Raw genomic sequence first — 24,669 nt, 5'->3', positions numbered from 1 at the left:
AGAAGATGTCTAGAGTAAGATAACATTGTCACAAATGATCTATGGACATTTTTAAGATAAACCTGTCATCAATCAAGTCTTGTCATCGATCACATCTAATTCATAAAAAAATCTTTAAATCTTTTCCTAATTGTCCTGAAATACCGCTCATATTTTATCTACTCACAAAAACTAATGCATTAAATAAAGAGGAAGAGAGAAAAAGAATACCCAAGTACCTGCAGCATATTCAGAGTAAGGTGAGTAAGAGCAAATTCCTGGCCAGTATCCAGGGCTATCTCCAGGGAAAGAGACCTCTCAAACTCCCGGAGGTCATCGGTCTCTTCAAGTGCTTCCTGGTCAGAGAGGAGCCTCATGGGACTTGGAGCCGGACTGAAGATAGGACTATTATTAGGACTAGCTACAGGACTAAGAGAGGACAGTTGATTGGAGGAGAGGGAAGAGGGGCCACGCCCAGAGGTAAGGCTCAGGGCGGAGCCACTAGAGTTCATCTGGAGGCTGTTGACCATGCTTCCCATTGGGCTAGTTCTGGATCTGGGTAGAAAATAGACAAAACCTCTCAGGATTAATCTTCTAGATGATGATGATACTTCATTACCCTTATGTGTAAGTTTCATGAACTAGGTCCATACAATTTATGAGTTACGATGACATTTCAAAAATGTAACTTTAGGTTAAGATTTCGATATTGATTCCCCCAACATGGTCCAAGTTCATTGACCCGAAATGACCTTTGACCTTGGTCATGTGACCTGAAACCAAGGCAGAATGTTCAGTTAATACTTGATTACCCTTATGTCCAAGTTTCATGAACTAGGTCCATACACTTTATGATGTCATTTCAAAAACTTAACCTTAGATTTGATGTTGACGCCGCCGCCGTCGGAAAAGCGGCGCCTAATGTCTCGCTCTGCTATGCAGGCGAGACAAAAACAGCTCAACATGGTTTAGTGAGTTATTACCTAATTCTACTAACCTATAATGAAGGTTGACTAAATTGTCATAGCTACCACGTAGGCTCAAATTCTCCTGGCTGGAGCCAAGGCTATGTGAATGAAGCCCACCCTCAAAGTTCATTGACCTTCCAGAGTTCCTCCGTAGACTCGAGTTAGATCTTGACATCAGACTTTGACTGACATCATCACCTGATCCAGTCATGTGACCTGATTAATAAGAATGATGAAATTTGATATTATGTTAAACATAAATACATGCCTGTGTGCCATAATATTTTTTTCTGTTTCCTTTTTAATTTCAAACAAATTACATTTGAAAAGGAGATAATTTCTAGGATTATTTATAATATATAAATATTATATTATATATAGATTTTCATATTGAATTTTTACCCTTATACATATGGAAACCTCATATTTGCTGCGATGTTATAAGAAATGAATATTAATTTCATTCTCGAAGATGCTGCATTAACATTCACACAACACTATTTATTTCAAGTCATTAGAAAATGCTATTCAGCTTTTCTCACACAATTATGACTTCTGGTATACCAATATATCAAAACAACTTCCATTCATGTGACACTACTATCAACATTTCAAATGTTGGTGATACTACAGAATCATTGTCATTGGTATTTAACTTAAAAACAAATAAGCCATGAAATTAGATGATACGAACCATTCCTATTTCTGCTGGAAGACACATCAACCCATGGCATATCTGTAGCATCTCCCGTCTGTAAGCTATGATCACTTCCCCATCGAAGCACCTCCCCTCCTCGTCTGACCCCTCCTTCCCTCTGACCTCTGACAAGCTTCCCCAGTGACCCCGTCCTCTGGGCCAGCAAGGAAGGATTCGACCCTGATCTTGCTCCCGGCAGTCTTCCGCTCGGAGGTAGATTGGTGGTAGACGACGATTGTCTTCCCGTCGGCGGTTTACGCCTAAGCTTCTCAGTGAGTCCATTCTTGGCTAGTGACGCAGAGATGTTCTTCCCACCGACCAGTTTCTCAAGATCTGATTTGGAATGTCTTCTACTTGGTACTTTCTTGCTAGAGTCGGTAGAATCATCGCCGGTAGCGATTGGGAAAGACTCTGACTGAGGTACGTCTTTGAAGAGAGTGGCAAAAGGTGACGAGGAATAGAGGGTCTGAAGGAAAGACTTGACTTTACCGTTTTTGGTCTGGAAGACATCTTCTGGCAAGGCGCGGCCGACAAACTTCTCTGAACTACAGAAGTATAATCTGTTGAGAAAGAAAGAAATGTTTGTGCATCTGCATCAGTATCCATCATTTCATAACATGTTATATATATTAAAGCTTACCACATTTGCACTGCATCAATACAGTCACATTAAGTTTCTTACTTTTTTATCATTCATAACTTTGATTATAAGCAGGATCCATTCATATTAACTTCATCAGAGAACTCACTGCATTCTAAAAGTATCCAGCATATCAAATCAGTATTAGAAAAGTTCATCAAACAAATCACACAAACGATCTGATGTGATAAGTAAACACAAGGAAAAGAAAGGAAATTGAGCACGCAAGGAGAGAAAAATAAATTTGGACCATTCTTGGTCATGTGTGTGATCGAAATGAAAAATCTTGACTTTAATTAGTTAAATAAATCAATTTTTTTTAGAGATTTAGAAATTCAAGGTTATATAACATTAACATGTTTAGTCAGCTATCACTTGGAAATATTTTTGCAGTCTACAATATGCAGGTTCAAGGTCAGAGGCCAAAAGAAGTAGGTCACGTGTGTGACTTCATACAGATGCATGACTTTGAAAGTTTAATTTCATTTTGAAAGTTTAATTTCATTTTGAAATTCCTGTAAATTTCAAAATGAAATTAAACTTTCAAAATCATCATGATTAGTTATAAACCTCTACAAAGTTTAGATTTAGATAAAAAGTCGAGATTTGTCATAATTTGGGTCAGACACATGACAAAAAATGTCAAATTTATCTATCAGCATTTCAGAAAAAAACCTGAATCAAAACAAACAGTTCTGTTCTTTCTCCATTTTCTCATGAAGGAAGACAGAAAAAGGACGACTGCCAGACTGAAATGTGGTGAACGAGAGAAAGATGTGTATAAAATCAAACAGTAGCTTACCTTTGACTAGAGGCAAGTTGAATGCTGATGATGGCAGCTACGTCAGCAGTCATCCAGATTGCATCTTTAGAAGAATGGCAGAACTTGTTCCTACATTCTGATCTCCCACATCCATCAGTAAGCTGGTAGTAATATCTAATATCAAATAATAAAAGTACATAATAATAACTCTTGTTCACCCAGGGCAGCCACTTCAGCTGTAAGGTTGTTCTGTCAGCAGGCCCCTGCATTATTTTTACCCTTCTTTATCCTGGCACCCCGAGCACTTACAAGAAGGCAGAAGACACCATTTTTATAATCCTTTGGCATGACTCGACTGAGAATGGAACGGAATGGAACCCATGACCTCCGGTTCAGGAGGCTGCTGCTCTAATCATTGAACCATCATGCTAGGTCTCAATGATTTTCTTCATAACTCATCAATCAAAAGCATAACTTTTGGTATTATGCTCAAAACACAAATATGCTAAAATTTCAATCTGAAAATTATTCAACTCGATCCAGGCCATGCACTTCCACTTGTCAGAAAACATGATTTACTCTCTTGTCAATGTTTTCTTCTCTGAAATGATTTTGGCAATAAAAAGTAATATATCCGAATAACTAGTAGAGAAGACCGGAGTAAAAATATTATCAAATGTCATATCATTAATATATAAACTATAATTCATAAAATAATTATTTGTTTGACGTCACCTGTGCCTGTGAGAGGTTTCGATGATCAAATTTGATGCACATAGGTAAAAATGCTAACACCAGTACACAACATGCATGGTTTACCATAAATTATGCAAAGGTTTCATTTATACTGCAAATGTTTTTATCTATGTGAGTATGACTTCCAAATGAAAGGCTGACTGCATGTAATTAATGCGGAGAAACAAGGCTTGCTTCTATGATGATAAAACCTTGTTTCTCAAAATCTTAATAGTTTGATGACAGCTCAGAATCTAGATCTTAGAGTTATAACACACGTAACAACTTTCTGTTGCCTTGAAAGAGTTCTTCACAGGTATTAGGAGACTGCTTTAAGAGAAAATGAGACTGCCACCATTGCTACATTTTTTTTCTCCATTTTTTTTAATTTTGAGATGCGAGGTTTTATCAGCCCAGGCACGGTGTGTTAGACATCCTACCTCTTGATAAGTTGTTCTAAGTAATGCTTTGCTTTAGATCCTGTTGTATTAGGCGCATCGTAGCTCCTTGGCAGTTCAGCTTCCTGTACAGAAAGGTTGCTGTCAGATAATGCAGCAAGGTTACTGGCACTAAGATTCCTACAACAATGAAAACACAATCAAAAGATAAATAAAGTGAAACCTGTATTATAAGGACCACCAAAGGGAGACAAGAAATATGGTCTTTATGAGCAGGTGGTATTCATGGACAGGTTCCTATTATACATGTTCCAATGGGGTAAACTCAGACCTACCAACCTCTGGGAATGAAAAATTGTATTCTGTGATAAAAAAAAATGTATTTTTCCCAAAAAAACTGTATTTTATAATAAAATGCGTGGCGTGCGCTCATCGTGGCGCTCAAGCTGCATGCAAGCAAAAATGCGCACTGCTCTTGCAAATGAAAAAAAAAAACATTGAAACATGTGTAGGGGAAGGCGGGGTAAGTTGTGACACTTTTTGCATTTTGCATGATAGAATTGATATGACTAATAATATTGTAGAAATAAGTACCTTGCCTTTAAATATGATTCTTGGGAAATCTTTTTCACCTATATACAACTTTCTACCCCCACACTGAAAGTCGTTGTGACCTTTGAAAAAAACGATGTCAAGTGGCACAACTTGCCCCATCTATGGGGTAAGTTGTGCCACCTTCGAGGGTAAGTTGAGCCACAAAAACTATGTACAAAATGTATGCGGGAAGAACCAGCATGTCAATTTTTTATTTTAAGTCTTTTCACTTGCTAAATTCTCTAAAAATACCAACATTCTCTAAAAGTAAAAGAACTGTTATGTGAATTTGCTCTTTTCTGCCTGCATATCGATGGCTTTTTAAGGTTTGATTGTGTTTTTGTTTACATTACCATAAGAATTACCATGGCTCAACTTGCCCCATGTTTGCTGGCTCAACTTACCCCAGTCCGAACTTAATGCGATAATTTCGCATCCACACATTTCTTATGTATCCATCATGTAAAAGACTGTGACAAGAATGAAGATCCATACCTGGACTGACAATGTTGTTCTTATGCTTTATTATATGTAAAGAAGTGTGTGTGTAAAAAACACTTATCTATTTCACACCCTTTTTTACTTTTTTGGCTGTAATTTGTATTTTTCCCTCTAAAAATATACTTTTTTTTTCAAAGTTGAAAACAATGTGGTGGGGTTAATGGTTATGTAATGGGTCATCAATACATGACACCACCATAATGTCTGACTCATTCATTATTGGCCTGGGGGCGGTGGCTCAACTTGCCCCTATGCTCAACTTACCCCGCCTTCCCCTATATATCTCACCCTGGTTTTAACAAAATTATTGAAAAAAAAAAAGTTACCTGAAATTACATTGATCCAATAACCATATTTGCGTAAGTTTTATGAAATAGAAACATATAAAGATGATTTTTTTTTCATTTTTTTTTTTTACAAAATCGAATTTTTAAATGAAAAAATGTACTGTCATATTTTCATTGCAAAAACGTACTAAATACGCCAAAAACGTACTGGTTGGCAGCTCTGTAAACCGAACAAGAGAAAGCAAGCATTGTGGTCTTTATAGAGAGGTGGTCCTATTCAAGTGGTCACAAAACTGGCTTGATTGTACAATTCAATCTAATCCAGTCTAATAGACATTGATATAGCGTCTTTTCCTTTTGGTTACAAAGCACTGCACACACATGCTTCTCCATGTTTGGGCAATTATATTCTGGAATTCATTTTGAGAGGAAATCATCTCTCACCTTTTTTTTTCTTCAAATTTTCAAATGTGACTATAGGTGGCACTCGTATCCCATATAATATCTAAATTTGCTTTCAAGGCTGTGCATATAGAATGGGTAGCAATAAAATATGTAATCCCTATAACATTTTTTGAGCATAGATTTAAGCTTCAAAGCTTACCCTACACATGGATCGAGGCAGATCCCACAGATCTGTTAACATTTGGATTAAAAATTACAGTAGAAAGTCAATACACAATACAAACATACCTCTTTAAGTCTGTGAGTTTGGCTAAACTATTTGATCTAGCACGTCCATCTATAAGGATACTATCAAAAGATCCTCTCCTTTCACTCCCCTCTAATTTTGGCTGACTGGTTGAAAGCTGCCTGCAAAACACAAAAAGTAAAAATACAAATCCATGATGAAATCTAATTCTTTTATTCTTCATGTACTCAGCTGTAATTAAAACAATGGTTTCATTTGTGTTTTGTTTTTTTCCAAGACCACCATAGCTAGACTGATCACTTCTGTATGTGGGAAAGATAAAAACAGCTATGTTTCTTGTTCATTCTTAAAAATTCAGATACTCAACTACCGGTAAGTGTTATTTCTGCACTCGTTTGCACAAATATAGTGTTAAAATACAATTAACCTTTCAATTACCTGGCAAGTTTCAGTGGACCTATTGGTGGTGGTTTGTCGATGGTTACATTATTAGGGATACTCTTCTTCCTGATGGCCCCTGGTCCAATGGGTGGCCTTCTACGGCTAGCCAGCGTCTCTCCATGACCATTCATAATGAAAGGCTAGCTAGTAAGCTCTGTTTATGTCACAAGATTAGGAGTAGTGACATGCTGTAATGTAAGAGATATACAAAGGCAAGAATAGTTAGTGATTAAGAATGCAAATGCTGTGTTTCTGAACCAATTATTGTTAAATAAATAACTTGTATCCAGTAGACATGACTAATTTCTAAGCCTGAGTCATATCAATTATTTTGAAAACCGGTGTTCGACAGCTTTAATTCGATCGAACATCGATGCATCGAATTTTGAAGGCGGGGAAATCGAGCCATTTTTTGTTTGCTCCGGCCGTCGCGTCGATGCGCTATGCACGCACCGCATGCACTGACTGTATGCGCTGGCCGGGTGAGCGTTGCACAAGCAGATGACGGAGCAAATTTCGTTTGTATTTTCCATCATCACAAAACACAAAAAAGGCCGGGTACCAATGCAGAATTCTTCCCAAAATATCTCCAACAATGATATTTGCAGATGACAACATATAAGTTTAAAATGAAACAATATTAAAGACATGAATCACGCAGAGTCGATCCGAATGATTTTCAGTCAACTAGCACTCGCAGTTCAGACTCGCACACACCAGCCCCGGGCCCGTACACTCACTCTCCCGAAACGACAGGCGTGCTTGCCAGCGCCAGCAAACAAGTGCGACCAGCGGAGAGCGCTGTAACTTGCCTGAGATTGTGTAGTTGGCGGGGTAGTTGGATCCAAAATGAGCTCCAAATAAATTGATGGGAATAAATACGTAATTTTCTCTGGATGGTCATTTGAATTGGTATTCAATGCTGATATAACGATTGTGAGGAAATATTGTGGAATATGAGTTATGACGATGTTCGGGAATTAATCCTGATAATCCATTCTTTATTTTAGAGTCAGACACAAGAGCATGCGATCGAAATAAATACGAATGTCTCGGATCTAGCTCTAAATTCATATGAATTATTATTGGATGTTAAATAATTACGATTTAATAAGATTTTATGGCCATACTAAAAATAATGACGATGTCAGCAAAGTATGTTATGTTCATATGGAAGAATTAATAGTATTATACTGGCAGTATCTTTTTTTTTCCATCTCTGGACGACGTCTCTGAGCTCCGAGAAAAGAAGCACAATGCGCATGCGCGTTCGATGACGTATGACATATTTTCCATTCATGAAATCAGAGCCCAAAGTTGGGCACTTGTAAACTAGCTTCAAATTGATGGGAAAAATATCAAACGCAATTTTCTCTGTTTTGTCATGTAAAATGTTATTATATGGTGATATTACGATCTTGAAAAGAGTTTCTGCATGTTGACAATGTTTGAGAATCAATCCTGACGTGATTATTTTTTTAGACAAGTGCACTCACTCAAGTCGATCGTCATGTGATATCCGTCATTGAAAATTGATACGAAATACAAACGTTTCACATCAAGCTCTAATTTCATATTAATGATTATCATATGCGAATTATTGTTAATTATTACGATTAAATCGTGTTCTATGGTCATGATATTAATATTGTTCATGAAAGCAAGATTTATTTTACTTTGATCGCGCCAATTTTCCGGCCATTTTCTGGTTTGATTAAAGCACAGTACTGCGCATGCACGATCGATGGCGATGACTTCCATTCATGAATTCATTGTGCATAAATTATCTCGGCACGAGCAGACGAGTAAGACTCGAACTAAGATCGAAATAAACTTCAAATTAATGGTGAATAGGCATCATAATTACTAAGAATTACACAATCGGTTTCATTTTGGGGGCAATATAAATCAAGTAAGTAGTAGTCAAGTTGGACATTACTTTTATTTTGAATTTTGATGATTGATTGTGTGAACCAAACGAATCGGCCGGCCGACGTATTTTTTTTTCTTCGATGCACCGATTTTGCAAAATCTGCACCGGCGCTCGATGACATCGATCGAACACCGATTTTAAAATCGATTTGACTCAAGCTTACTAATTTCCAACCAGACGCACAGTTGTGTACATGTACATGTATATTATATGTCACTGTTTATTCAAATAGATAGGCATTTATCAAGTTGGAGCCCATTGTCTTTAAATATTTAAAATAATCAAACCATTTATGGTACTTCATCATCCGCAACATCATCAAACCCACAGGTAGGCATTGCCGTTAACATCACGCGAGTTTCTGTTAATATCATGTATATTTATATCGACAATGTATAGGCAGTAAGTGGTGGGCCTTTTTTAATTAGGCAGAGAATAATTAAATATTGGAATACTTTGATAGGGTCACATGAAATCATCAATATGAGGTAAGTGATGAATGCATTATGCCGTTTCTGTCTCACCAATTAGGGGGTAGACTACAGGGCAGTCTTCAGGAAATATTCATCTAAAGGCTTTCTTCTTTCTTCTCACAACTTATTCCCCTTCCTGAAATTCTTTCTCTATAATTTCTCTCCTGTCTTCTTGGATCTCATGGAGTGTGTGTCTGAGGGTGTATGTGATGTTTTATGAATATTCATGGAGTGTAATTGTACTATTCATGTTCATGTATATTTTATGCATAACTTGTATCGAAACTAGTTACTGGTTACAAGACGCACATCCTCTTGTAACTTGGCGAAAGACAAAAGAGAACAAGATGGGGACGTAAACATCGCGACAAGTCTTCCCCGTCTTTTCAAGATATTTTTTCGTTTTTTTAATGAATTCTTTGTTTAAAGGTCAAGTCCACCTCAGTAAAATGTTGATTTGAATCAATAGAGAAAAATCAGACAAGCACAATGCTGAAAATTTCATCAAAATTGGATGTAAAATAAGAAAGTTATGACATTTCAAAGTTTCGCTTATTTTTAACAAAAATAGTTATATGAACGAGCCAGTTACATCCAAATGAGAGCGTCGATGATGTCACTCACTCACTATTTCTTTTGTTTTTTATTGTTTGAATTATACAATATTTCAATTTTTACGAATTTGATGATTAGGACCTCCTTGCCTGAAGCACAAAATGTTAAAATAATGGAATTCCACGTGTTCAGGGAGGAATGAAACTTAATTTCACATGACAATGACGAGAAAATCAAAATATTTCATATTTCATATAATAAAATACAAAAGAAATAGTGAGTGAGTGATGTCACCAGTTCCCTCATTTGCATACCGACCGAGATGTGCATATAACTGTTTTGAAAAATGAAGCGAAACTTTAAAATGTCATAACTTTCTTATTTTACATCCGATTTTGATGAAATTTTCAGTGTTATGCTTGTTGAATTTTTCTCTTTTTATTCAAATCAAGTTTTTGTTGGGGTGGACTTGTCCTTTAAAAATGGAATCAATATTGTATAGACATGATACTGATAGAGTACATTGTAAATGTCGGAAATGAAATTGTATCCCATTCGCATGATTTAGGGCTAGATCTTTTCAAAGAAAAGTAGAAATCTCAGGGGAAGAAATTAACGTTTTTATCGCAGTACACGCACATGAATGATGAATGGGACGCAATCCCTGGCTCCGTGGAGAGTAAGCACACGTTAGTGAAAGTGAAAGAAAGATTTTTACTCTAAAGTCTAGTCCACTTACACGTATTGCGAGGGCCGAGGACGAGGTTAGTATTAACCTCGTCTAAACAGTAGAGGCGCACGGCCAATATGGGAGACTCTCTCCAATACTAGGGGAGACAATCTCCCACGTTGGAGACTTGCTTTGCAAAAGGACAAAAGAAACAACACCAACAAAAGCATGATTTTTTCCACCCAAAATTTTGTCTCACTGAGGTCAGAAGCCCATTTGTTTTGAGCGTGATTGACAACAAAAATCCTTATCAAAACAAAAGTAGACGGTGAATTTTTAAAGTAGACGGTGAAAAGGGGTAATTTTTCATGAGGAATCTGCTTAGGCCTATCACATTTTTATTTGCGCCAAGGTAATCCTTTTGCAGCAAATGTAAACAAAGGAAATTGGTCTCCAAAACTGGAGACTGTCTCTGAAATTGGATACCCAAATTCTTTACAAAAGTCTCTGATAATGATAATGATATTGGAGATAAATTCCCACATTGGAGACAGTCTCCAAGTCCAAGTCCAATATTGGCCGTGCGCCTCTACTGCTAAACTGGTCTAGTCTTAGTTACGTGTAAGTAGAGTGTTAGTTTTATTAGAATTTTCTTTACAAATGTAAAGTAGACTATTCCGTTATACAATATCATTATCAGGAACTGCATGCAGAGCTGCCGCTTTGCCGACAAAGCTGGCGAGGCGAGGCCGAGAAGCTCACAACTCCCGACCCTGCCAATGCCCCCGCGCTGCACTGCATGCACAGGCATTGATTTGCCGGCGTTAGTGACGGTTCGCCTCTCATCGCTTGTTGTAAATTATAATTTGTTATTTGTTACTCGCGATTATCAATCTTAAACTATGATTGCGATTTACGTTTTGAACGAGCATCACTGTCAAATCATTCTGATTATTTCTCAATCAAGTATGGTAACTTACCTGTTTAAAATGAAGTTAAATGAGGAATAAATGTACACTCAACTTCGTGCTGACTGTCTCTGTTTGTTTGTACATACACGGCGAAATAATGCATAGCATTGCGACATGGTGAATAGCCTATTTCCAGTATAATGATTGGTAAAAAAAAGATTTTCATTCTCAGTCACTGCCTATATCTGAACATGCTAAGAAGCTATGTAATTATATATTACTTATTATATCAAATAAATGTAATATTATCACGTATATTAACAAAATGTTTGAAGTGCAACAAAGGATTGTAATAATGATATCAAATAAACGAAATAACTATTATTAGCCGACTGTAAAGTAAACTAGCATTAGGAAAGAAAATGCAGAAAAGAAAAACGAAGAATTTACATACAATAGAAAAGAAAAGAAGAGAAAGGCCATAAAAGTAAAATAGAATAAGCTAGAGAGAATATATAAGGAAGTAAACCATAACAAAGGAACAGCAAAATTAAAAAAAAGGAAAAGGAAAGGAAAGAAAAGAAAATGAGAGGGAAAGGTACAAAAGGGGGAACAAGAGAGAGAACATCATCAGACCCCATCAGACTCCCTCAAAAGAAAGAAAATAAAAACAACAAAACAAAAGGTAAAATTGAAACAAACAGAAAAAGACTGACGGAGTTACATTTGAAAAAAAAGTAAAAACCAGCTTCCCAAGGACATGGACTGACTCGGGGCTCACTATATTATGCCTAGGCCTATACTCTATTAATAACCTAAAAGGGGGAGGGTGGAAACTAAAGAGAACAAGGGGAAAAGAAAAATGAAAGAAAGAAAACAGACAAAAATATACAATAAAATAAAAGGTACAAATGACGGATCAATTAGTAAAATTATAGGCATATAAGGCGAGCACTAGCAAAAAAGGCCCGGGTGGGTATTTGGTTTGGACGGGGGTGTGCGGCTGAAGGTTAAAAAGCCATACCCATATTTACGGGTAATTTTGGCTAAAAGGGTACCCATTAATTAAGGATTTATTACAATTTGACATGCAAAAAAAAAAGGTTATCACCCAAAATTGGAGGAGAATATGGACCCATGTTTAGTATCTAAAAATTGGGGCCATGTTTAGGGATTTTCCAGCATAAAAACCATACCCCATGTTTATGGATTTCTTCCAAAAAAAGCGACCCATTCCAGAGGCACATCCCCGTATACCTTATTACGTGAGTACCCCCCCCCACCCCCGGGGGAAAAGGGTCAACATTTTGGCTTACCCACACCCCCACACCGGCTACAAAAAATATTGTTTGGGTTTCCTCGTGGAATTCTAACCGCCGTAGATCCTATACTCCAGTGTAAGTCCAACCGGCCAGTGGATCTTGACATAGAGTGGCGTATTATACCTAGCAGAGACTGACTGTGCTCCACGGGGACACCACTGCATGGCGGCCATAAAGGCCATAAAGAGGAGGGGGTCATTTACCCCAGGCGTTAATTGCTTTCCCTTATAAATCTTTGTGCTTTTTGAACAGAAATATACTTTATGTACGTGAAAGTAGAATGCCGTAGTTTTGAACAGATAGGCTAGGCCTATACCTTTGAAACATGAAGAATTGCCTGATTTTTTAAAAATCCATCTTTATGTAGGCCCACTGTAACAGAAACACGTACATGTACATATTTATTCTGATGGTGATACCTCCACTGGAGTACAGAATGAGGAGCATGGGGAGTCATATACCTACCGAAATTTTCACGACTATGAAAAGAATGTAGAAATGGAAAGAAAAGGAACTTGGAAAGGGGTAAAGTGTGATAAAATTTGCTGAATATTTGTATTATCAAAATGTACTAAATTTTTTTCATTAATAATGTTAAAGTTTTGCTCACTCGCAGCTCTTTGGAAATCGTGCCATTTACGCAATGGCTGGCCTTTATTTCATTTATTTATTTATTTATTTTGGTTATTATTATTTTTTTGCTCATCTTGCGCTTCACAATATATAATGTATATATAATCTTGTCCGCCTCTGCCCCAACATTTTATCTTGCTCCCACTTGCCCCCCCCCCTCCTCTCCCCCGTCCCACTATTAAAAAAATCCTACATGGTGCCGCTACTGTTATAGGGAGTACATAATAATGGGGGATAGAAAGGGGAAAGGGGAAGACACCGGGAAGGATTCTAACGAAGCACACAGGCCACTACCAATTTCTGAAGGGGAGCAATTTTTGTGCTGGACCCAACGACTATGCACATATTTTTTTTACTTAGATCGATCCCACTGCCAATGGTGCTATATATGCGGCATGGGAGTATAGGTATTTTATTCCCCATTTCTATTGGATACCTTTACTCTGCAGGGTAAGAAAGGATCAAGCAGTGTCAAAGTCCATCCCCGCCCCCGATTCCGACCCACTTTTTTGTTGTTGTTGCTTGACAATTCAAACTTTTTGAACCCGCCCTTCTCATCACAAGTATACAGAAAAGGAAAAGGCTTCTTTTTTTTACCTATTTATATACCCTTTGATCAGCTGTAGTTTATAATTAAAAACACAACTGCCCCAGATTGAATTAAACATTTTGATCATGTGTATAGTCATGGAAATTATCATAACTATTTGGAGGAAAGAGCTTGATGGCTTTTCAGGAGATCCTTTTCCCTAGTTATTTTTATTGTCATTCCCCCAACAATATTAAGTCTTGCAGTTATAATGTTTCCAGGATTTGCACCCGATGTGAGCTGTCATGACTTTGATTTGCAAGTGAAAAAAAAAATTAATAAAAACAATTTTCTGTGCCCCCCCCCCCCATTTATCAGCTGCTGAGGTTATAATTATGCTGCTGATTTTAGCTCTCAAATTCACCCCCACACACACTCGAGAAAAATAAAACAATAAAAAAAAATCAATCGATAAATAATAAAAATAATCATAACCATGATAACAGTCAATCAATTTCTACGTAATAGAATAGGGTCTACATCTAAAATTGGGAGGTAAAATTTGCAAATGTCGTTGGCCGAAAAAATGGAAATTAAAAAGGAAAATCCCCAGTACTGATGACCATGAGCCTATATATGCAGCATGCCATTTTCCAACTGACCGATTTTAATATGTTTTACTGTTCCCTAAAAAAACCAGTCGTACTCTTCTGACCCGCAGAAAATATCCCCCATCCCCCCGGATTCTCTCTCTCCATTCAGACTTTCATCAATCTACCTTAAACTATCCTTTACCCTTTGCATTTTCTTACCCTTTTTTCCGCGTTCTCTTCTTTCCCTTACTCTTTTTCGGCTTCGTTTTATATTCTCTCTTCCTCTCTTTTTTCTTTCCGTTTGTTTTTTGGTCCCCTTCTTCCTCATTTCTTTATATACCCTTGCACCCCATCAAGGCAGTGCACGCCAGCTTTCTACGAGCACCCCAGTTTGATGTCAACCCCCTCTCCCCCCCCCCCCCCACGTCATGGGCGAAAATCCCAGGGGGACGCGTCCCCCTACCATTTTGGAAAGGGGGGGGGACATAATATCAAATGTCCCCCTACTATTTGTGGTCTTTTATTATGGAAAATACATAATTCAAAATCGAAATTATACACATGTATCTTCGAATTTCGAAATATATATAAACAGATAGTTTTTGTTAAGAATTTGGATAGGAAAAGAAAAGGCATACCTATTCTCGAACTCGCATCTAGTTCTATATGCCAGCCAAATCGATGACTTCTATGACATCGATGGCCATTGTCAATTTCATAACTAAAATGACGGAAAAGGACAATCGCCTCTGGTAAATTTAGTGCATAGATGGTAGACGAAAATGTTCCATATCCAGTAAAAACATACTTTTGTGAAACCATTTCATTTTCCCTTTATTCCAAATTTACTTGGGATATTATTTTCATTGTTCGCGTACTCAGTAAAAAGATTAGTTTTCATGAGTTATGAATAATCCTTCACAATGAATTCTAAATATGTTTAATCCCCCAATTTTTTTTTAAATACTCTATTAACGAGACTTTTATATTCCATTTTTACACAAAATTCCTGCCGTGGGAGGTGTCATCATACTTAGGTAGATCAAGGGGGCGAATCGGCAGCCCGTCCCCTATATATTGGCGGCGCAAAATAGGAAGGTGAGGAGAAAAATAAGAAGAAAGATAGGACCAGGAAGAAAATTAAATGATGGAAGGGGAGAGGAATAATTGGAAAAAAGAAAATTTTCAGGTCATAGTATGAAAATACAAAAATTCGCTCGCGCTTTGCATTAATACACAGCCATCTCTTTATTTCTTTATTTCAAAACGTGCTAAATTTTTTTTCACATTTTAGATCGAAATATGTAAAATCCAATAATTTATTTAGGAAGATATCCATCTTTTTATAAATTGTAGGTTTAAATCTTTAAAAACAAAAATTAGCTCGCGCTTTGCGCTCGCATTGCTTATTGAGATAAACTGCTTGTTCTTTATTTCAAAAGTGCTTGAAAGATCCAGTTTTTAGATCTGAATATAAAAAAATCATTTCGCGCTCGCATCAGTAATATGGTTAAGTCAGATATTATCCTGTTTATTGCTATAAGGTGAAAATGAGATGACTTTTTTGGTCGGAAAATAATAAAAATCAGGATATGCTTCGTGCTCACATTAATTGAAATTTAGTTAAATAGCTACCCTGTCCTTGATTTTAAAATATGCTAATAATACCAATTTTTAGACCAGACATGGCATGTCTTCAGCATACACTTCGCGCTCGAATCTAATATTGTTTAGTAAATTCCTATCGTGTTCATGATTTCAAAAAGTGTTACGAATGTCTAGTTTTTAGGTTGGAAAATAAAAAACTTTCAACTCGCGCTTCGCGCTCGCATTAATGGTTTAGGTAGGTTCGAATCTTGTTCATGATCACACTAAATGTTCAGAATGTTTAATTTCCAGGGCACAATTTATGAAATATCAACATATTTGGGCTCGCATTATTCATTGAGACTTTTCATCTTTAGTTAGGAATACCTCCCCTCTTCGAAATATAGTATGTATATATATATATATTTATGTTCTGTAGAACATAAAAACGGAAAGCTCAATTGTGCCCCCCCCCCCCTACCTTCAAGGAGAGATTTCCGCCCATGATAGCGATAGCCCTGCTTGTCTTCACCACCCTGGGCCAGTTTCATAAAAATCAATGGTAACAATAATGGAACCATGATCATGATTGGCTGCTGGGCCAATTGCCTAAGTTACTAGTGGTAACTCTTTTATGAAACTGGTCCCTTGACTTTGATCTGACCCTGGTCCGACCTTCTTCAGATCTTAACATCATTCGATCTATGCTACTTTGTAAATCACATCGTCTATAAATATTGACTTTTATTGGACTATTATTTCCTTCATTATTTTAGACGAGATAAAAAGGTAGTAATGCAATCGTTTAATGTTTGATGCGAACACAAAAGTCTTTCTGCCCATTCAGCTAAATCTACGTTTCGCATCATATAAATTCGATTATCTTTATAGGAGGAAAACCAGTAATCATAAGGATACATTCTTTTCGGTAAAATCAATTCAAACGCCAATCTCCAGGAAAGTAAATCATACAAGAAAACATAACTTTTAAAACTTAGTAAGTGAATCATTTTGTTGTAGAATCGGAACCGAAGTAAAAAAATAAAAATAAAAAAGCAAATAAACATTATTTTGAGCACCCTTTTTATGAGGATTGAATATCGCACTGCAGGCACAATGGAGAATGGGAATGAATATACTGTAAAAATAAAAGCATAAGGAGATATTGACATCATTAATAAAGAACAATAGAAAATGGAAAGAATTGAGTTTAGACAAGGATTTATTTCTGTCATGCCAGAAAAAAATACCTAAATTCGAATAATGTCTGCATTGTGTATCATATCGTGGAGGTATATATGGTTTAGCTGTGGTTGAAGTGCATTGATATCAAACAATTTCAGTAATAAAATTCAAACAAAAATACATCCATGAGCTTACGTGCAATTCATTACATCCGCTATATCATTTAAGGAATAAAATATACCGAATGGTTAATAAAAGTTACCACATTAGTATCAGCAAAACGGTTTGTATCTTCAAATAATGTTACTCCATAATCACACGAATCTTACTCTAAATTTACTATTGTATTCAAACAGAAACTCCAATTGCATCAAATCTTAAAAGGATATTGATCCACTCAAACATAGTTTGAGAGAATATCAATCCGTGACTAATCGTACTTTAATTGATGATTGCAAGGTCGTTTATCACCACAATATATGGCGGTACTAAAATAATACACTCGTAGCCATCAAAATATCAAGATTTATTTAACTTGATAAGCCCTATTTAAAAGTTACTTAATGATTTCAAGAATATTAACCGGGATATTAACATGTTAGCGATATGCTAACGACGTCAACTATGTAGGGGGGAAATCACGCTGTTTGGCAAACGCCCGTATTCTAACGATATCTGGTATTGAACCAGAAAAGAGCAAAATAAATCGAACTATATGGCACTTTTAAGGAAAATAAAAAATGTTTCAACAAAAGTCTTGAGACCACTAAAATAAATGCCAATTGGTCGATACAAATCCAGTCAATCACTGCCATTGACATCTAAAGTTGGTACACATCACTTTAAGACAAAATCTTGGTTTCTTCAACTGACAATTAGTGGCACCAACATGACCAAGGGATACATGGGAAGAATTGCCCCTCCCCTTTATTACCCCCATATCTCTTTGCCCCTATAACATTGTGAAGACTGAAATGTAATATATTAGACAATGTTTGCCAAAACACTGTCATACAATTTGCAGGGTGAGGATATTCCAGTTTAGCTTTATTTCTTCTGCCTCTTGTTGAATGAATGTTTGCAAATTTTGTAGAACAAAAATATGATGCTACTGTTCCTTGAACTACTGTAATGCTTAAATATATTTAATCATAGATATATTCACAATTCATTTTTTTTTTCAATTCCAGCCCATCATCATCATTATTGATTCTTAAGAAAGTCCTTGGAGTCGCCATGCTATAACCACATCGGTAAAAGCCGACTCCAGACCGGCCAAACGTTATTCCCAATGACACATATACCATCGGTCGGTTTGGAGTCGGTTTTTGGTGTGACCTATATCCTGTTGAAGGTCATACTTATTTTGCATTTGCTAGTTCTTTGGTATAGTAAGTATTGACCTTACGGTCATCCGTTCCATAGATCCCATGTATGGACATGTCTGGTGAGTACTTGGACGCCTCGGTGACCCTACCCAGGGTTTCAGCCATGGTCCTGGTGTAGTGAGGGGCGTTGCCGCAGCAGAGCCCGATGTAGGGTATTTTCAGCTTGACACATTGTTGGGTGAACTTGACGACGTCTTCACGAGAGCACAAGAGACAGTCAAGGTTGTCGGGGAAGGCTCGCTTACCTGATGGGATCGGGGGAAAAAATGTGTCCGGAGATACCGAGTGCAAGAAAAAAAGTCATTTTTTCAGCTTTTTTTCTTGTCTTCATTTTTGGCCAATATTATACATGTACATTATGGCGTCGGTTTAGTTGGTGTGATTGTGAAATTATAGAGTCTCCACGACGTATCGAGGGTTCAACAACTCAGTAAATGTATCGAAAAATGCCCGTCAAATGACAATGAACAGCTAGAAGGTCTTTGTCGAAAATTGGTGAACCAAAACCGGAGCTGATGACGAAATATTGCAAATATTTCGTTTGTCCAGAGTTAAGGACTAAACTGCTGTTTTTGATTCACCAATATTCGACAAAGGCTTCTTGGTTGCTCAATTATGTCAATGATTGTCATGAAGGGCATTGACAATATATGTTTTTGAAAGCGTTCTGCATCACGGTGCAAAAACTTCCTATTCACACAAATCGTAAGAAGATAAATTAAGCAGCTTCCCACTATGGTTGTGGATTCGAGTCCCAATATGAGGCGACTTACCTGTCCATGGATCAAGAATGGTTGTGAAGGTGGGTTCTTTGAGGGTCGTCCTGTAAGGCACTGGTAGTGCAGCTAAAGGAGCCTGAACAAACAAGAATGACAAACTTCAGATCAGTTCCCTCGTCAATTCTAGTATTTTTAAGATTCATTGGAATCGTCATTATCGGTAAACAAGACTGGAAAATGTGAGAGAACCGACACACTTCCCCCATCGGGCGATTATTCCCCGATGGAGGCTAGATATTGGCAGAGCACATAAAATTATGCAAGACAGAGTCCTAGGATCGAATTCCGCCTGTCTGGGCGATGTATATTCTCACATTCCTTCTATCAGTGATATAAGATGGACGTCATTTATTACAATCCTTTAAAAGACCTACCGGTTTTGTGACTACATTAAAGAGAGACTGGGAGAGACAGGGAATATTTCAGAAGAAGGTCACAATGAACAAAGGGATTAACCTTTTCAAAGGATATCTTTTCTTAGTATTGTGATCCTGGAGCCAGGCCATTTTTCGCGTAAAATGATGTGATCATTACCTTGTCCTTGGTCTAAGATAGTAAATGGCCTTGTCCCTAACATAGGTCTCGGACAGTCAGGCTTTAACCTTGTCCTTTACATTGGTCTTTGACAATCAGTCTTTAATCTTGTCTTTGATCTTGGTCTCGGACAGTCAGGCTTTAACCTTGTCCTTGCCATTGGTCTTTGACAATCAAGCTTTAATCTTTTCTTTAATCTTGGTCTCGGACAGTCAGGATTTAACCTTGTCTTTGATCTTGGCCTCAAACAGTCAGGCTTATCTTTGTCCTTGAACTTATGGCCTTTGCATCGGACTGGCTAGCTTCGACCTTGACCTTTTCTCATGTCTCTCCCGCTTTCCGGTCCTGCGCACAAGCTGCCCATAGATGGACGTGATTAGGTTTACGTATATTACCCCAATGTTAGCCTCCACAGCTCTCTCCAATGATGGTATCATCGACACTGGTCCAAGAGTGCAGTTGAATCCTACGACATCCGCTCCTGCAGCAACCAATTTACGAAGAGCTTCGTTGACCTCGACACCATCGGCAGTGGTCTGCTTACCATCATCCTGCTTCTGAGTGTAATGAGATGCGAAGGTTATCACCGCCGGAACACCTAACAAGATGAATGGGAAGACATGACAGTCACCACAAAAGGGTCATCTAAACGGATATCCGATGACAGAACAATCATGACAATGCACTTAAAAAAACCGATATTCTTCAATATTGTGCTAACTGTGTGCAACTAATTTTCGGGTCATCTTCTATTATTCTAGAAAGAATACTCTGCTCTCGTTAAAAAACAATCAGTGGATATACATGCAGGTTTTTTTTTTGGTGGCTAGCTAAAATAAAAGAATAGTTGTTTCCATCTGAAGCAACCCCATCTCGAAGTCCTGAATCTGACCCTGCCCAGTAAAATCTTTGAAAAAAAAATCTTTGAAAAAAGTATTAACTTATTTCACTATCATAATATCGGAGCTTTACCCTTATATTATCAGAGAGGAATCTCCTAGCATTGTTTTACAACATATTGTATATTTTTTGATATTGACAATGCTAGGTTGATTAAGGTATTCTTTTTTGGTTTGTCTGCCTTTTGTACTTTACCCTCTTTATTTCATTTTCTACCCCAGTCTTATTGGAGTATCACCTCATGTCGAAGATTTCACTTTCAAAGAGCTTCCCATCAGGTTATGCAGGAAGATTTTTGTTAAATGTATCCCCACAAACAGCTTGAGAAACTCTTATTAAGGTGTGTCTCCTAAGAATTATATTGCTGTATTGTCATTGATGTTGCTGTTGTGTTATTCTCACCTTTTCCATATTGTTTGATAGCTTCAGTGGCGAGCAAAGCTTCCCCCAGATGACCAATGGTCTCGGCCACTATAAAATCGGCCCCTTCGTCTACCGCCCATTCGACTTGTTCCTGTGCAAATACAGTTGGTAAAACCTTGATGTGACATTATAACAGAAGGTGATTGGTTATTGAAAATAATATAACCTAAGCACGGAAGCATACTATAACTCTGTATTGAAATTCATTTTATCAGGAATTCGGCTTACTTTCATCTTCGATCGGGATAAACCTTTTAAGATCGGTCATCCAACTATTCAGCCTTTCGTAAATTGAATAAAAAATATATTTCATTTTGAAATAGTTTACCCAGAAACAGGACTCCTTTTATTACTTTAATTTGTGTGGGTGTATGAGAGTTTGCACGTGTGGGGATGGGCGTGTGTGTGTGTGTGTGTGTGTGTGAGGGTGTGTGAAATGGGAAACAGTAAAATTATGACAAGGTTAAGTTTGCAAGTCTTTATTTACTTTCAATATATGTAATGCTTCTCCCGTGAGCTTGTTATATTCAAAATTGTTCATCGAATTGGTTTGTACTTATAAATATGATTTATTTATGATGAGTGTGAGCAGTTCTTCTGGACAGTGGTGTTGTTGTGTGTGTATGTGTGTTGGGGCGGGGGGAGAGGGAGGGGTGAGGGGGAAGATTGGTGTTTAAGCATTTTTATAATAACTGATTTCATTGTTTTCTTTTAAGATATATATGGTTCATGATTATAATTAAGTTAGTGGAAAAAAAAAGTGAAAATATGAAATGTAAAGTATTATGTGATTTAAAATGTTAAATTAAAATGTTATGTAACTATTTGTTCATGAAATCAGAATAAAAACAGTACTCAAAACAAAAAAGTGTGTGTGTGTGTGTATGCATGTGAGAGAGTGTTTATTGGGCGGGCGTGTGTGTTTATGACACTTCACGAAATGATACCTTGAACATAGATTTAGTCTCCGCAATAGCCTCTTCGTTATCAGGTTGGTAGACCCATGTGTTACTAAGATCACCACACATCAAGGTCCCTGTCTCATCGGCAACCTCTCTCGCCATCTTGAGGGCAAGACGATTCTGCTTCTCAAGCTCATCTTCACGGCCAACCAGTTTGAACTTGTTACGATGACCGTAATACTAACAGCATGGAGAGAAAATGAATGATAGTTGTTTATGATCAACATGAGACCATAGGCGGGGGAGGGGGTGTAAGTACAGTTTTTACTTGATGATGAAACCACCGCATCCCGAATGAAACGTACTGTACACCAAAGATGAGTCCTACCATGGACCTATTAATTACTCATTAAACTGTTTTTGCACCTTGATATCTCCATCTGCCTAAAACAATGGGAATATGCACCTCTTCCAAAGCATTACTTCGAAAAATTAAAAAGTAGTAAATTGTACTATTGTATAGCTTATATACTGCACACGGGGCCCTTCAGTGTTGCAGGGTATGTTTTCTAATTTGAAGGGGGGGGGGTAATATCCAAACTCACCGTAAAAGCTTGGACGACGTCACTTCCTGCGCGCACGAAGTCCTTGTACATCTGACGTACCAACTCGGGATGATCCACTACAACTTCAGGGGTGAACGGCCCAGCTTTCAGGTATCCAAGACGCTCAAAAGCAAAGATATACCCCTCCGCACAAATGACTGTTTCCCCATCCCTGATCCGCTCCATCAATCCTAAAGTCATTTACCGATAATATTTACATATAGCTGATAATTCGTGATATCATGTTAAAACTTAAAATGCATTAGAGAGAAGGAATCTCAATAAAGATGGAAAATAATATCGATCCAAACAGTATAATGTTTGTGTGGTAAAATCATCTAGAATAATAACTCTGGTCCCAAATATTATTATGTTAAGGAAACAAGTAGTATTTTTTAATTAACGGACCCGCCCCTCTAAAATAACGTAGTAATCCTTTGTTTTGTTTACTTCAGTATGTCCCATTAGGCCCTATATTTGGTTTTAGATAGTACAATGTTTGACGTTTTGTTCAACCCAATTGATTTTGCACTGGAAGTACAACTTCCTCAACAACAACAATGTATGGGCACAATGACTAATATTGAACCATATTATACCAAAAAATTGTTTTTTTTCCTGGATTCTTTTAACTCTGAGTAATAAATAAAGCACAATGTATCATGTTGTTGCTATGTTTGGCAAAGCTGTGTTGTATTGTCAAAAAGTACCTGAAGTAAATAGGCCTACACATAAATTTTATTACGACGTAGTTAACAGGGTATTACTTTTCGCGTATATACCGAATTATTAAGCGTTTATGTTCACAGTTACAGACACGTTTACTAAGCTATATTCAAGTTTTATGCATACATTTTTAAGCAAAGGGTGTTCTTGACCACCGGGAAGCTTGTCAGAAGTTTGCCAGACATAGCAACAGATAATGTAGATCGACTGGATTCCAAGAACATGACAGCCTGTAAACCTGTTACTAACAGGTTAAAGAAGTATTTTGTTCCCAGCCTGTTTCCAAGAAAGGTATATATATGCAGGAATTGAAATTACATGTACTCAATATACATGCCTATAAAAAGGGTGGCAAAGGAGAACATTTAGTAAATGAATTATCATTGGATTAAAAACAAAATCATGAACTTACCTTTTGTCTTAGGCATCTTAGATTGTTGTTGGGATTTGATAGTAAAGAACAATCTCGTGCTGTTCAAAACAGTGGTCTAAAAAAAACTGAGCGCTTGAAACCCTATTGTGTCTATTATAAACACCGGAATGTAGATATTTTTGTGCAAGCAATACAAAGTTCATAAACACAATGAAGGGTAATCACGGTCTTTCTTTTTATAAGTATATCACAGAGCGTGGCAGTGTTTGCACTTTAATTTCTTTATTCTATGCATGTTCACTTTATATTTTTCTTTATTTTGGAATAATTTGCAATCAAACGAAAGTTTGTAAACAGAAATGAGAAATATAACACTTGTTAATAAGTATGCTTAGGCGGAACCAGTTGTGTACAATTCTCTTGCCATGGAAAAAAGGAGAAGAATGGTCACCATTTTAAAATCAATATTCTGCAATAAGTTGAAAAGCCATCCCGCACACACACAAAGAAAAAAATCAGAAAGGGTTCTATAGAGGGCAAGGCCACTGGATTCCCCTGGATCCGCCCCGACCCAATAAGTACGTTAATTCACTTTTTCGGAAACCTCCTCACAATCACATTTTCAAAAATATCTAGAGGAAACAATTTGCCTTTAATAGATGAATTTATAGGCTTTGGGTGGAGACGGGACGGACTATGAATTTAATTAAGGGGGTGACATTTATATACATCTCTTGATATATTTTGTCCATTTCTTTCCTATACTCCCTTCTCATCTTTCCCCCTTTTATCTCGATTTGAAAAGAATACCATGGGGGCGTCGCTCCCTGCCCTCTTCCACTTGACCATATTGACGCAGCCAATGGCTAAGGCACTCAAATACATCACCCCATCCTTGGTCCTTGCCCTTTGAATTCTTGATGGCTGGCTGAGGAACTTTCAAAGATCACTGGCTTGTGTGTTTGTCACTGCATGCTTTGTTTGTTTTCATGG

At 37.2% G+C, this 24,669-nt stretch overlaps 2 protein-coding genes across 3 annotated transcripts in view; both read right to left on the bottom strand.

Annotated features, from left to right (window-relative positions):
* LOC129259143 (probable E3 ubiquitin-protein ligase HECTD2) overlaps positions 1 to 11,368 on the bottom strand; it is a 29,612-nt gene extending 18,244 nt beyond the window's left edge. Inside the window, exons 1-8 of one of the 2 annotated variants that reach the window (XM_054897430.2) lie at positions 11,267 to 11,368; positions 6,653 to 6,843; positions 6,256 to 6,375; positions 4,223 to 4,360; positions 3,087 to 3,221; positions 1,642 to 2,204; positions 977 to 1,163; positions 219 to 534 (exon numbers count right to left, since the gene is read on the bottom strand). In XM_054897430.2, the coding sequence (XP_054753405.2) occupies positions 219 to 534; positions 977 to 1,163; positions 1,642 to 2,204; positions 3,087 to 3,221; positions 4,223 to 4,360; positions 6,256 to 6,375; positions 6,653 to 6,786 (1,593 nt within the window). In that variant the 5' untranslated portion in view covers positions 6,787 to 6,843; positions 11,267 to 11,368. The remainder of the gene's footprint in view (positions 1 to 218; positions 535 to 976; positions 1,164 to 1,641; positions 2,205 to 3,086; positions 3,222 to 4,222; positions 4,361 to 6,255; positions 6,376 to 6,652; positions 6,844 to 11,266) is intronic. The other variant, XM_064098186.1, reaches the window with a different exon arrangement.
* Positions 11,369 to 17,065: 5,697 nt separating this feature from the next.
* LOC129258534 (betaine--homocysteine S-methyltransferase 1-like) lies at positions 17,066 to 23,888 on the bottom strand. Its single transcript, XM_054896791.2, has 7 exons — positions 23,716 to 23,888; positions 22,578 to 22,768; positions 22,018 to 22,212; positions 21,050 to 21,161; positions 20,143 to 20,345; positions 19,208 to 19,289; positions 17,066 to 18,679 (listed from the first exon to the last, which is right to left on the bottom strand). The coding sequence occupies exons 1-7, from the start codon at positions 23,729 to 23,731 to the stop codon at positions 18,408 to 18,410; spliced, it is 1,071 nt and encodes a 356-aa protein (XP_054752766.2). The 5' UTR covers positions 23,732 to 23,888; the 3' UTR covers positions 17,066 to 18,407.
* Between the last annotated feature and the right edge of the window lie 781 nt (positions 23,889 to 24,669).

Source organism: Lytechinus pictus, chromosome 4 (assembly GCF_037042905.1).
Source record: "Lytechinus pictus isolate F3 Inbred chromosome 4, Lp3.0, whole genome shotgun sequence".
Classification (NCBI taxonomy): domain Eukaryota; kingdom Metazoa; phylum Echinodermata; class Echinoidea; order Temnopleuroida; family Toxopneustidae; genus Lytechinus; species Lytechinus pictus.
This window is presented reverse-complemented; position numbering and strand designations above follow the sequence as displayed.

What these genes read in the sequence shown, in the direction of transcription:
- LOC129258534 (XM_054896791.2), bottom strand. An exon ending in AGACTAAATCTATGTTCAAG is followed by an intron (nt 21,162 to 22,017) that starts GTATCATTTCGT and finishes GTATTTGCACAG; the next exon opens with GAACAAGTCGAATGGGCGGT. An exon ending in CTGTGGAGGCTAACATTGGG is followed by an intron (nt 19,290 to 20,142) that starts GTAATATACGTA and finishes TTGTTTGTTCAG; the next exon opens with GCTCCTTTAGCTGCACTACC.